Source organism: Capricornis sumatraensis, chromosome 8 (assembly GCF_032405125.1).
Source record: "Capricornis sumatraensis isolate serow.1 chromosome 8, serow.2, whole genome shotgun sequence".
NCBI lineage: Eukaryota > Metazoa > Chordata > Mammalia > Artiodactyla > Bovidae > Capricornis > Capricornis sumatraensis.
Genome location: NC_091076.1, coordinates 82320713 through 82334713, shown reverse-complemented (window position 1 = coordinate 82334713; position 14001 = coordinate 82320713). Strand labels below are relative to the sequence as shown.

Genomic DNA, 14001 nt, shown 5'->3' with positions numbered 1-14001 from the left:
CACAGACAGGAGAAGATGACCCGCAGGTTGAAGGCAGGAGGCCGACCTCCACTCATAGAAGGAAGACATTTCTAGTCACCAGACTGCCCACTGATAGAGCCAGGTACTCTGGGTTTGATCCCTGGGTCGGGAAGATCCCCTGGAGAAGGGAATGGCTACCCACTCCAGTATTCTTGCCTAGGAAATCTGATGGACAGAGGAGCCGGGTGGGCTACAGTCCATGGGGTCACAAAGAATGAGACACGATTGAGCAACTAACGCACCCTGCAAGCAAGTGACAACTGTAGTAATCGATCTCTGCCAGGGATATTGTAAGAACTAAAGAATTCATCAAACTTCTTGAACAGTTTACTGATGGCAGAGTAGTAACAGAGGGAAATACTCTGTCTGATTTGTAGGTGCTCACAACCCAGAACAACTGTCATGACAGTAGATCCAACAGGTGCCTACAGAGAGGGTGAAAGTGAGGCAAACCAGGTGGCCTGGGTTCAGTCGGTGCACTTGAGAAGAGAAAAGCCAGCACCTGAGCCCTGATATTTTGATACGAAGATGCTTTTAGCACAGCTCGTTTATAGTGAAGGGCTTCCCTTGGGGCTCAGCTCGTAAAAATCTGCCTGAAATGCAGGAGACCCCGGTTTGATTCCTGGGTCAGGAAGATCTGCTGGAGAAGGGATAGGCTACCCACTCCAGTATTCATGAGCCTCTCTTGTGGCTCAGATGGTAAAGAATCCACCCGCAATGTGGGAGACCTGGGTTCAATCCCTGGGTTGGGAAGATCCCCTGAAGAAGGGAAACGCTACGCACTCCAATAATCTGGCCTGGAGAGTTCCATGGACTCTACAGTCCATGGGGTCGCAAAGAGTCAGACGTGACTGAGAAACTTTCACTTTCATTTACAGTGAAAGAGGTGAAGCGTGGGTGGACTATGAATAGAGAGACTGGTGATTTCCTGTCTGAATTGGAACACTTGAGAGTCAAAAGGGGCATGAAGAGTTATTACATGAGCAGCAGCATGAACCAGGCCGTGGGGTCAACCTGGCCATCAGTGGGCAGAAGAGATGTGAGCCAGGCTGCCCAAGGCAGAAACCATAGCCGGGATCGGAAGTGAAATCAGGAGACATCATCAAAGCAGCAGTTCTCATCGGAGGGACTGTGGTTCCCAAGGAACACTTGGCAAAGTCTGAAGATATTTTCATTTGTCACACTAGGGGGTCGGTGCCAACAGCACCCCGCTGGCAAAGACGGGGGCACTAGGAAACACCCCCCGGTACTGAGGACCGTTTTCCAGCCCAACTGTCAGGAGTGCTGAGACTCAGAATTCCTCTATTAAAAATTATAAGATCTGACTGAGTTAACACATGAAACATCGGCATTTTGAAAAAACCCCCCAAACCCCACAGAACATATTCAAACCCTACAGGACAAAAGTTAATCCAGTCTACAGACAGCAAGATCTCTTGAACAAAGGCAAAATGGGCACACACTGCCAAACAGAAACAGCAAATAAGCATTTAAAAAGTCTCCCGACAAAAAAAACCCAACTCTACCTCCTGAGTAATCAGAACACCTTGAATTAAAAGGGCAGCATCTAAGGACACCTATAAACCCAGCATAGATTTCAGTGTCAGTGATGAGCAAGCAATCCATGGCACCAAATGGAAGTATAGGCAGATTAAAGCAAACAAAAAAAAGACCTTCAGGAAGAAATTTAGCTGCACTTAAAACACACATCGTTTTAAATTTTAACTTTCTTTTAGTGAAATCACACAGTTTCAGCAATCTATCTAAAGAAATAGTGAAGGATGGGGTTCAAAGATTCAGCTATAAGAATTTCAGTTCAGGATTATTTATCTGGGCAAAAACTGAAAATCCCTAAAATGTCAAACAAGGAGAAACTGATTAAACAAATCATGGTACATCTACAGAAGATTCTTAAAATCATGCTATAAGGCAAATATTGACATGGAAAGACGTTCGTGATATACTACTTAAAGGAAAAAATATAGAGAAACTATGCATATTACATAAACCATTTCTGTGAGATCTTAATATATGCCTGAAAGTATGTGTGTGAAAAAGGCCTATACAGCAATAACATAAATCAAAATGTTAAGCAGTGGATATATTTGGTGCTGGGCTACAGGCCACGAGGGCAGGGCTTGTTGCTTTTTCTCTACTGTGACTCTAACACACAGAACAGTGCCAGGCACAAGCGAAACACAAAACTTTAAATGTCATTTTTACTTACTTATAGTTTCTTACAGATTTTACAATAAACACTTAATTTGCATAATAGTTCCTTCCTTCCTGTGGCTTTTTTTCACATTCATAAAGCAATGGCATTTATTTAATATTTTTACTTACAATGATTCATCTTTTTTATTGGGATTTAATGGCACAATAATTTTTTCAATGTTGCTTTTAAAAAAAGAATAATTCAATGGTAAAACAAAATGTTTAACAATAGAAATGGAAATAATGCCACCTACCCCACAGGGTTGTAAGGTTTAAATAATAATTTGTGTAAATACAGTCTGTAAATGCTAAAGCACTACATGAATGTTAGAAATTAATTATTCTGCTAAAATCATATATTCCAGAGTTAAACCATTTTCACGCATGCTTTGGCTGGTGGCCTTCCTCCCAGCAATTTTACTTCCCGTATTTTGTCCTCTAACAACAAAGGTGTGTGTGGCATCACGTGTAGGAGCAAAGAGCTAAAAGGGTGGAGGACTGGCTCAGCGGCTGCGGCACAGCCATGAAATGAAGCAGTGCATCATTATTAAAATTCAACCTGTATATATGCACTTATGGACATACACTCTTGATCTTTATTAAAAAACTCATGTATGTGTAACATAAGTAAAATAATCCCACTTCAGTTCAGTTCAGCCGCTTAGTCATGTCCGACTCTTTGCAATCCCATGGACCGCTGCACACCAGGCCTCCCTGTCCATCACGAACTCTCGGCGTCCACCCAAACTCATGTCCATTGAGTCGGTGATGCCATCCAGCCATCTTATCCTCTGTCTTCCCCTTCTCCTCCTGCCCTCAATCTTTCCTAGCATCAGGGTCTTTTCAGATGAGTCAGCTCCTTGCATCAGGTGGCCAAAGACTGAAGTTTCAGCTTCAACATCAGTCGTTTCAATGAACACTCAGGACTGATCTCCTTTAGGATGGACTAGTTGGATCTCCTTGCAGTCCAAGGGACTCTCAAGGGTCTTCTCCAACACCACAGTTCAAAAGCATCAATTTTTTGGTACTCAGCTTTCTTTACAGTCCAACTCTCACATCCATACATGACTACTGGAAAAACCATAGCCTTGACTAGATGGACCTTTGTTGGCAAAGTAACGTCTCTGCTTTTTAACATGCTGTCTAGGTTGGTCATAACTTTCCTTCCAAGGAGTAAGCATCTTTTAATTTCATGGCTGCAGTCACCATCTGTAGTGATTTTGGAGCCCCCCCAAATAAAGTCAGCCACTGTTTCCACTGTTTCCCCATCTATTTGCCATGAAGTGGTGGGACCAGATGCCATGATCTTCGTTTTCTGAATGTTGAGCTTTAAGACAACTTTTTCACTCTCCTCTTTCACTTTCATCAAGAGGCTCTTTAGTTCTTCTTCACTTTCTGCCATAAGGGTGGTGTCATCTGCATATCTGAGGTTATTGATATTTCTCCCGGCAATCTTGATTCCAGCCTGTGCTTCCTCCAGCCCAGAGTTTCTCATGATGTACTCTGCATATAAGTTAAATAAGCAGGGTGACAATATACAGCCTTGATGTACTCCTTTCCCTATTTGGAACCAGTCTGTTGTTCCATGTCTAGCTGTAACTGTTGCTTCCTGACCTGCATACAGATTTCTCAAGAGGCAGGTCAGATGTTCTGGTATTCCCACCTTTTTAAGAATTTTCCGTAGTTTGTGGTGATCCACACAGTCAAAGGCTTTGGCATACTCAATAAGGCAGAAATCGATGTTTTTCTGGAACTCTCTTGCTTTCTCGATGATCCAGCAGATGTTGGCAATTTGATCTCTGGTTCCTCTGCCTTTTCTAAAACCAGCTTGAACATCTGAAGTTCACAGTTCACATATTGCTGAAGCCTGGCTTGGAGAATTTTGAGCATTACTTTACTAGCATGTGAGATGAGTGCAATTATAATCCCACTTACAGCTTATTAAAACAGTATCTGTCATGTCAAACAATCAAAATGGTTGTGATGATAATTTTCTGACAATTTTTATCTTTCAATTTGTTAATCTATTCTACTTGAGCTCACTCAGCTTTTTCTTTTTGGCCTATCTGTTTTCAAGATTAGATCAGTCAAGGCCATCTATAACATTTTATTTTCCAGTCGCTGAATTTTATGGATTGTTTTCATCCCTGGAAGGCACTCCCACTCTCAAGCTGCCCTACAGCTTTAAATGAACCATGTGTATGGTTTACAAAACATGGGTGTAATTACTTTTTACATTTTCATGTTAGTGGTTTCTTACATACACATGTATCTCTTTATGCATTAGTCAGGACTTCATATATCAGAAGCTAAATCTCATTTTCCCTCCTTAAGAAAAAGGTTAAGAACTGCTTTACAAAGCTTTATGTTTCCTACTTTTACACAGAGAGATCACAGAAGTAGGGTATAAAGAAAAAACACTCAGAACTAAATGAATAACAGCAATGAGAAATATTTTTAAAAAATGAAATGTTACTTGAATCCTTCTATAAATGTGACAGGGGACATTTACTCCCCACAGAACTCTATCAGAAGCTGGAGATCGGTCCTGCACACCAACCACACCTCTGCACTCTTTTAGTGGGAAGCCAGCTCCTTTAAAAAAGCAGGAAGCTCTTCCTTTTCGACTGTTTCTTTTTCTGCCTGCTTGCAAAAGCTCATGCAAATCCTTGTGGCCTTGTGCTCTTTGATGCTAAAGAAAAGCATTGATGAAAATGGCCTCATGTTCCTTTATTTTATGAGACTGCTTAACAACACTAGAATTAAAATATTCCCAACGTTATTTAGAAAATACTGTCATTTGAGAAGCTAACTGACACTATAATAACGATGAAATCCGACGAAGGAAATCAGTGAGTTTTTTTTAAGTATTACAATGCTTCTGAATGAAATCAGAGCCCAAGACAAGTGGAGGGAAGCAATACGGATAAACAGGAGAGGATGAGGAAAGTATCTGTGCGCCCAATAGCCCTGACTGAGGGTGGATGCCATGCTCAACACTGCTGAGGCCTGTGGGGAGTATGAGAAAGTTCTAGAAGAAGAGCGGGACAGTTGTGTGCGTGAGAGGCAGGCAGGGCTAGGACACTAGCCTGAGGAGGAGGCAGGACAAGACTCTTGGCATTTGTCATCACAGAAAGAATCCCCCTGTGGAGGCTGCAGCTTCCCCAGCAGTTTAAAACCTAGAGAACCCAACTCAGCCCCTGGAGCAAACTGAAATAACACGGCCATCTAAACGCATTTCAACTTAAAACATTTCTAAAACCTTGGTTTGTGTTCAGCTTCCATAATAAACTTCTGCCTAATATAAATCATTCCACTTTATTTCCTCCAGATATTTCTTTGCTACAATTGAATGGTTTTACTCCATCATGAATCCTTGCCCACCTTTTTATTTCTTTTGGTGGTGATGGTTGGGGGAGGGGGTCAGACAGCTCCAACTCAAGGCCAGTCTATTATTTTAAAAGACTTTTTGATGTAGATCATTTTATTTTTTTTTAGTGATGTAGATCATTTTTTAAAGTGTTTATTGACTCTGTTACATCTGTTTTATGTTTTGGGTTTTTGGCCTCAAGGCATGTGGGATGTTAGCTCCCTGACCAGGGATCGAACTCATACCTCCTGCCTTGGAAAGCAAAGTCCTAACCACTGGACTGCCAGGGAAGTCCCCCACTCTGTGTCATCTTTTATAATATCTAGGGACCATTTGATGTTTATGAGCTTGTATTGCTATTTTCTGAGTCTCCATACTTTTGCCCAAAGCCTCTATTAAAATCCATGTAACTGGAACAGAAGACAGCAATTGATATTATTAATCTTAGGACCTGGATTTATAACTACTGAATACATATAAGTGATAATTTTAAAAATATTTTGAAAAATAGACCCACAAATAGTCACATAAACCCACTTTGCTTATACTGCTTTTTATTCAAATCGTCATTAAAAACGTGTTCATTGTGAAACCATCATCAATCTCTTCGCTGGGGAACAAGGGAGGGTGCAACAGGAAGAGATGGCTTGTGGTTTACAGGAGGGGCGTGGAGAGGGGCAGTGGGTAGAGCTGCTTGAACCTCCTGTAGCGCTGTTTTGATGTAAAATCGGGGAACAGAAAATTAACTTTATTTGAAATGCACTGACCTTTCTCCAAGCAGCTGATAACATGGTAAAAGCACACTGATTCTAGATGTTCCCGAATGGAAAGGCTCTTGCTCTGCAGACTACCAGCGCATGCATCCACTTGGCCAAGCTGTTTGCCTGCTGGTAACTTCAATTCCTGTTTTAAAACTATGCCAACTCCCCTTGGGTGTTCTGGTGAGAATGACTTTCTTTACGTTTTAGCCAAGACTTTTCCACCACAATATCTTATGAGAAAGCCACAAGGATGGGGCACATACTGCAGTGACCAGGCTGGGGAGGGGGTGGGGCGGGGCGGGGATGGTGGGGAAGGCATTTTAGAGAATTATTTTGACATTTAAAATAATAGGGAGGGGAAGAAGCATTAAAAAATAATGTGCTAATTAATTTTTTTGATATATTCTGATTCCACGGGCCAAGTTTACTGAGGAATTAAAGAATTTTTTTTTTAAAGGTGGATGTGCTTGTTTAAAATACACTGTTTTGCATAGTGGTGGTTTTAAAATGCAAACAAGTCAAACCAAAGGAAGAACAACACATAATAATGTAAGCTTGGGGGAATGTGCCTGAAGTGGGAAAGAGGAGAGAATCTGATAGCTCTAAAGCGCTTTTAAAAAAATAAACTATTTTAATTTAATTGAATTAATTAGCTTATTTTTTTGGCTGTGTCATGTGGCATGCAGGATCTTAGTTCCCCAACCAGGGATCAAACCTGCACCCTGTGAATTGGAAGCACAGAGTCCTAACCACTGGACTGTCAAGGAAGTCACTCTAAAACACTTTTCAACCTCAAACCCTGGTCATTTGAGAAAGATACTCTATTGCTCTCACTTCTGAATATACCTGAAAACTTTTCACCTGAAAAGAAAAAGACAGACTGGTTCTGGGCCCCAGACCTTGCAGGACACAGTGTTCCAGGCTCACAGGACCTTCCCAGCAATGGGTGTGATTTGGGAGGGTTCTTTTTCTTTTTAAATGCCACAATATGACAATCTCAGAAAAGCAACGATAGCCTGACCCGGCTGAAAGGTGCTGCACTGACCTGATTGATGGAGTTGGCAGCGCAAGAAGCCAGGCCTGTTCCAACAAAGGTAAGCAGGAAGCAGGACCAGTCAAAAGGTGCTGGAGCCAGGGCGAAGCCGGCCGAGGTGGTGCTGACGACCAGGGCTGCAACACAGAAACAAACCAGGGGCTGTCACCAGGCAGGGCGGAGGGTCCCAGCCACGCAAGCCTGCCTTCAGGCAGGCCAATCCCCACCGCAACAGCACGGACTGCAGGCTGACCTTTCAGGGGAAAATTAAGCTTTACAGAACATCATTCCGATAGTAAAAACTCTATGTTTATTATTGAAAAATGCCATTATGCTCAAGAGTAAAAACTAAGATGGGTGTTTCAGATCCAGTCGTTCACTTATTCATTCAACAAACACTCACTGTGTACCTAATCCACAATCAGTATTGTGCTGGACATGGGGCATTGTGCTGAGCAGGTTAGGCTCTATTCTGCGTTGAGGTCCTTGTACTTTTTAATTCCCTCTGCCTCTTCCCATGGCTGGATCCTCCTCATCTTCCAGGTCCTGCCTTAGAGATCATATCTTAGGGAGAACTGCCCCATCATCTCATGTGCAGGAAGCCCTCCAGGGTGATAGCACCCTTGCGCTTCCTTTCTGGTGCTTGTCACTCTCTGGCTTCTGCCTGGAATATAAGCTCCATGGAGGCAGGCGCCCTGACTGTCTGGCTAGCCGCTACTTTCGGGGATCCCACTGTCCCAGGCAACCTATCTATCTCCATATGTCAGTCGTGTCCGAGTTTCTGCGACCCCATGGACTGTAGCCTACCAAGCTCCTCTGCCCATGGGATTTTCCAGGCAATAGTACTGGAGTGGATTGCCATTTCCTTCTCCAGAGGATCTTCCCGACCCAGGGATCGAACCCAGGTCTCCCGCATTGTAGATAGCCGCTTTACCATCTGAGCCACCACTGTGCCAGGCAAGGAAGAGTATTTACTGGGGGGCTGAGGAGGCAGGGTGGCGGCTGTCACACTGCAGAACGGCAAGCTGAGGACTCTGCACTCGTCTGGTCGAGGAGCCGTCTATCACTGGCTGTTTAACCGGGAGCAGTGGGCACCCTGACTTAAAACATACAGAGGGACCATCTGAGAGGCTTGACTATCAATCCACAGGGAACAAGAGCAGTGCCATGGGGAACCAGATACATAAAAGGGATGACTTTCTCAGTATATCGTCAGCAAAATCTAGAGTTACCAATATAAAGAACAAACTTGGATCAAAAAAACCAGGTCAACATTTTGTATTGTGCTTTGTAAATAGGTTTAAAAAATCAATTACCATCATGGTGGAAAAGACAGTATCATTATCAGTGAAATGTCAAACTAAAAATACTGTAAGAAGAAAATTCACTTTGTTTGAAATCAAAAAGGGTATATAGTTGCACAAAACCAATGGTTTTTCTTTTTATTTGCCCCCAGAGCTTGACTGGGTGATGAGCAATAAACACAGAACATCGAATTTTTGACTAATGGGTCAACTCTTGAACTGAGAAGAGATAGCAAGTAGTTTGCAAAAAACTGACAGAGAGAAAAGGACAATGCTTTAGTAAGACTTAGCAATGATTAAATCTACAAAATGGAAATACTGCCTCATTTAAAAATATACAAATTGTAAATGGTAACACAGATTAAAAAATGACAGGGACCATTATTACTAGAGAGGAAAAATCTGAATTTTTGTAACACATTTCCAAAAAAAGATCAAAAGCTAACGAAGAATGTATTTTTACTTCATCAAAGCAATTAAAGAAAGAGAAAGGGAAAGAAAATTGATAAATTGTAAAATTGACCGAAGCAGTATTCTCGCACAGCACTGCCATGATGGTAATTAAACTTTTCATTGATTTCCAGGGGATTCATTACGTGGAATCATTTTGCAACACCAGGATCTCATTAAAAGTGAATGTAATATAGTCTTTCATTAATAACACTGGAAATTATATTTTATTTGGTAATCTCGTATTCTGTCCCTTCACAAATAAACAGAAAATCAATGTGGCCGATGAAGCTTGACCCATCCAGTAGAGGCCCAGGAGCGCTGTCCTGTAGTCCCAGAGGGGGGCTCCAGAGGCCCAAGGAAGAGGGACAGCCCCACTCCATGAACTCCCCACAGCAACCCTGCCAGTGGGTGGGTGTCTACCCCACACAGACTCCGCAGGCACCTGGGGAGATGGGGGGTGAGAAGGCAGCCCCAACACCCAGCACAGCTGCAGCCCTGCCCTCTACTCTGCTCGGAACCAACACCAGGTCTCACATTAAGACTGGCGGCATCACCTCCTCCCACTGGCCAACATCACTGACGAGGAGCCACCAGATATGGTCTCTGGTCTCCCTGCCTCCTCTGGGAGAAGCTCTTATGTTCTCTATAATTAAAAAAATTTTTTTTTAATTTCACACAGTCACAAGCAGGCATGCCCTGGCTGGCCCAGAAGAAAGCGAACCTCCTTGAAGTGGGCTCCCTGGGGGCCATGTGGTAGAGAAGCCGAGGTGGCCTCCAGGAGCACAGCAGTCCAGGGACCTCAGTCCCAGAGACACAGAGAGATGGACTCTGCCAACCACGGTGGGCCGGAAGTGGCCCTGCGCCCCAGGTGAGAAGCAAGGCCCCGACCCACACAGTGACTTCAGCCTGGAGGACCCTGAGCAGGAACCGGCCAGGTCAGGCCTGGACTTCTGACCTTTAGAAACTATGAAATAACAGCTTTGTGCTATATTAACCTGCAAAGCTTGTGCTCATCTGTTCTGCAGTAAGAGAAAACAGCAATACTGTAAAGAGGGTGGCATTTGAGGAAGACGAGACTGGACACAGGGGACGGACTCGAGTGGAGGGAAGATGGCTTAGGGACCAGGGAGAGGCCTGCAGGGCCTCAGGGACGGGACAAGGGCCTGGGAAGGGCAGCAGTGGTGCCGACGGAGGCAGAGCAAATCACCTGCAGGCACAGGCCTTCAATAGGGAATGAGCCTAAGTGATCACAGCAAAGGAGCCAAACAATTCAGCAACTCAGAGAAGAAAAGGACCGCGAAAGGTCAAAGGGAGCCTGTGGTCAGCCAGCCCAATCTCTGTCCCAATGGAGGGGTGGCTTCACCAGGGGCAGCCTCCTGTGGGATGGGTCTCAGTCTCCCGGTCCCTCTGTTCCAGACCAAGTCAAGACAACTCCCTTGAAATACCTAGCTCTGGGTGTAACTCCTGTCTCCGGAGTAACACTGCACAACCTTCAGTCATGCAAATGCCACCACCCCCAGCCCCAGCCTCTCCAGGCACAGCGTCCGCAGGGACCAGCCACACGGCACCTCCACGCTCCTGTCCACACCGAGTGACACCTTTCAGAGACGCACTAGTTTCTACCATAACAAGAGCACTCAGGCCAGTGGCTGGCAAGTCCTAAGGGCCTAAAAAGTGGTGCTCTTGGTAACTGTCAAAGTGTGGTTCGAGATGATCTATTTTTCCAGCCACTATGCTTAGACTTAATATTTCAAAGCAGTGCCTTAAGGAATGTTGACAAACAACAAAACACTCCACACAAGCTCCATGCGCCCCAGTTTTATAACATCCAGGGAAGGGACCACAGCGCAGTCCTTAATAACTGTGGACTAACTATGATGATGACAAAAACAAAACATACACTTGGGAAGCACTCTGCAATGGCAAAGTGCTTTTACATTTATTTAAACCCCAGAGACACTGCACTTCAAAGCAGTGTGTGGATACTTCAGGGTTATGGGAAGAAAACATGAGAACTTTCATTCATATTTCACTTTTTAACTCTTTCTTCTAAAACACATATTTTGCATATCATAAAATGAGTATAATACACTGGGATGAGAGCACATAAATTTTATTTGCAAGTAATAATTATACATTTTTGTTACATATGGCATTTATATACAATAGCATAAATATTTTATAAATATACACACATGCGCTTAAAATTTTTTTACTGATAAAATACACAACCAACAAACTTTGGAGAGGCCTGCTCTAAAGTAAGCAGCAAGGCAAGCACTGGTGGGTAGCATGTTCAATTTTATACATGGAGATCCAGGAGCCAGCCAAGGGCGGTGAACTCAACCCGCAGCCTGACCAAGGGTCATGTGAGTTACACATGACATATGGCTCTCTGCTATACGGGTTATACTGTAACAAGTCCTGGAAAGAAAGACATTTGCAGAATAAAATTCCACTGAAGGAAGGGAAGACCAGCTGTGCTCAGCTGGTTGGTTGTGTCCAACACTTTGTGACCCCATGGACTGTAGCCCACCAGGCTCCTCTGTCCATGGGATTCTCCAGGCAATACTGGAGTGGCTTGCTATTCTCTTCTCCAGGGGATCTTCCCGACCCAGGGATCGAACCTGCTTCTCCTGCACTGGCAGGCAGGTTCTTTACCACTGAGCCACCTGAGCAAAACCATACACATACACACCACCCAGCTGATCACATCACCACCAGCAGGCCAGCTGTGCTTTCAGGACATCCTTGCACACAAGCCATGATGCTCCTGCAGCAGAGATCCTAAGGGGAACAGACACAAGTCCCCGAGCAGGGAGCCCACACGGAGGGGAGAAGTTCCCCTCGCGCCACCCACTGGCCACATGCCCCTGCTTCTGCACCTAGGGGGCTCCATCCCTGCAGAGGATGGCTCCACAGGTCCTGGCGCCCCAGCTCCAGCTCATGGTCTGCTTCCAGAGCAGCAAGCAACTGCTGAAAGGTTTTCCCTTTTCCAGTACACAAGAGGTTTTCTTGCAGCAGTGGCTTAATCAAGAATGATTTTTTTTTTTTTTTTTGGATAAAGGCTCAATACTTTGAGAACTGCTGGTCTCTGAGTACAAGCATAATGAAAGTGCTCATGCTCCTTCTGAGATCATCCATTAAAAAGAACTTTATCTCTTTTCTGAGATCATCCATTAAAAATAACTCTAAAGATGATATTAAAAAATTGGTCATCTACATCCTGCTTCATCTCTCTCTTTTACTGCCTCGCTGTTTTTCAGCCCTGGCCCCAAAAAGAATTAGAGTGAAAAACAAAACTCCAATAAATCAATTCAGATAATTATCAACTCTGATAAAAGATTTGCTTGAAAGATGGAAACCGCTGACTAAATGAGAGTTTGAGATTCTCTATAGATTTCAAATTATCCTTGTGATCTATTATATCTCATTATCCTTGAGAGCAGGGACTATGCAATATTATAAACCAAATCCTATAGACCTGAGGTGTATTTTCGTTAAATCTCTTTTATGTACAAAGCAGCCAGAGAACAGACAGTTAATGAATTTGTGTGTGGCTTTGTTCACCGGTGGCTCCAAGCAATGGAATGTTTTCGTTAACGGATCTCAGAGTTCAAAACTATACAACTTAATTAAAAGGCGGGAATTAGGTATTTTCTGATTTTCAAACGAACATGTATTTTTTACTTGATAGCTGTACTTATGACTTCTTCCTCTCTTTTCGTTTCTGTTAACACCGTAAGCTTCAAATGGCTCAATTTCTAATTTAAGTGAGTCTCGTAGGCTTCACAGCTTGGCTGCGTTCCGTGAACCTTCTGACAATTCTGTTACCCACACATGTATGGAGGAAGGTGGTAATTCTTATGCTTATTGTTTCGTTCAGATGAAAAGTCAATTGATGAGAGACAGGGTACTTTTTTCCTCAGCTACATTAAACACAATCAATCAGAGAGTAACTGACTACAAACTGTGACCACATCGGGTTAAAAGATAAAGACTTCTAATGGAGATTTTTAATAACACAGCTGCAAAACTAGGAACTTGCAGGGCCTTCCAGTTTTCCTCTTTATTTTTTTCATACTCGGTGACCAGAGGTGGTGGTCTTAAAAATCCAGGACCAAACTGAAACTCCTAACTTCAAATTTACTGAGCATCACTATTACAAAAATGAAGCACTCAGTTCAGTCCCCAGGAAATTCCCCAGGAAGCACTTGGTTTGCATCCACGGCATTCAAAGAAGGAAATGAAATAGCCATCAGGTCTGTAGAAAAAAACACATCCAGAAAAGCTGTTTGCATCCAAGTTAATTAGGCAACACTGAGTGAGACCCTAAGACTGTTTTTTCAATCACAGTTTTTCCTTGAACTATCGAAGCTTTTCTACTTTTTCATCCTATTTTTAGTTTTCCTTTTCAACAAAAAAACATTTCTTCTCAGTATACTCAATAACCAACACTTTATGATCTTTGTAATTAACTAAAAAAAGTTTCCGTAAAACTGATGCTTATTAAGCATTTAAGAAGTAAAAACAGTCCTTTTGAAAAATCAGTTTGGCAAGAAGAAGCTATTAGTTGAGCAGTTTTTACCAAAATAATGAAGATTTTTCTCAGTTTCATATCAATGGCAACAGGTGAGGGTGACATGGCGAAAAGCAGACAGAAATATGAAACACAGTGGCCCAAGGTCACCTGTTGCAGGTACAATACTTTACAGCTGCCACTGAATATTCATCGGAAGGACTGATGCTGAAGCTGAAGCTCCAATACTTTGGCCACCTGAAGCGAAGAGCCGACTCATTGGAAAAGACCCGGATGCTGGGAAAGATTGAGGGCAGGAGGAGAAG

The 14001-nt window shown here is 43.3% G+C and overlaps 1 protein-coding gene across 1 annotated transcript in view; it reads right to left on the bottom strand.

Annotated features, from left to right (window-relative positions):
* Window positions 1-14001, bottom strand: part of COX10 (cytochrome c oxidase assembly factor heme A:farnesyltransferase COX10) — a 108470-nt gene that overhangs the window by 77749 nt on the left and 16720 nt on the right. Inside the window, exon 4 of the mRNA XM_068977994.1 lies at window positions 7412-7536. Coding sequence (XP_068834095.1) covers window positions 7412-7536 — 125 coding nt within the window. The remainder of the gene's footprint in view (window positions 1-7411; window positions 7537-14001) is intronic.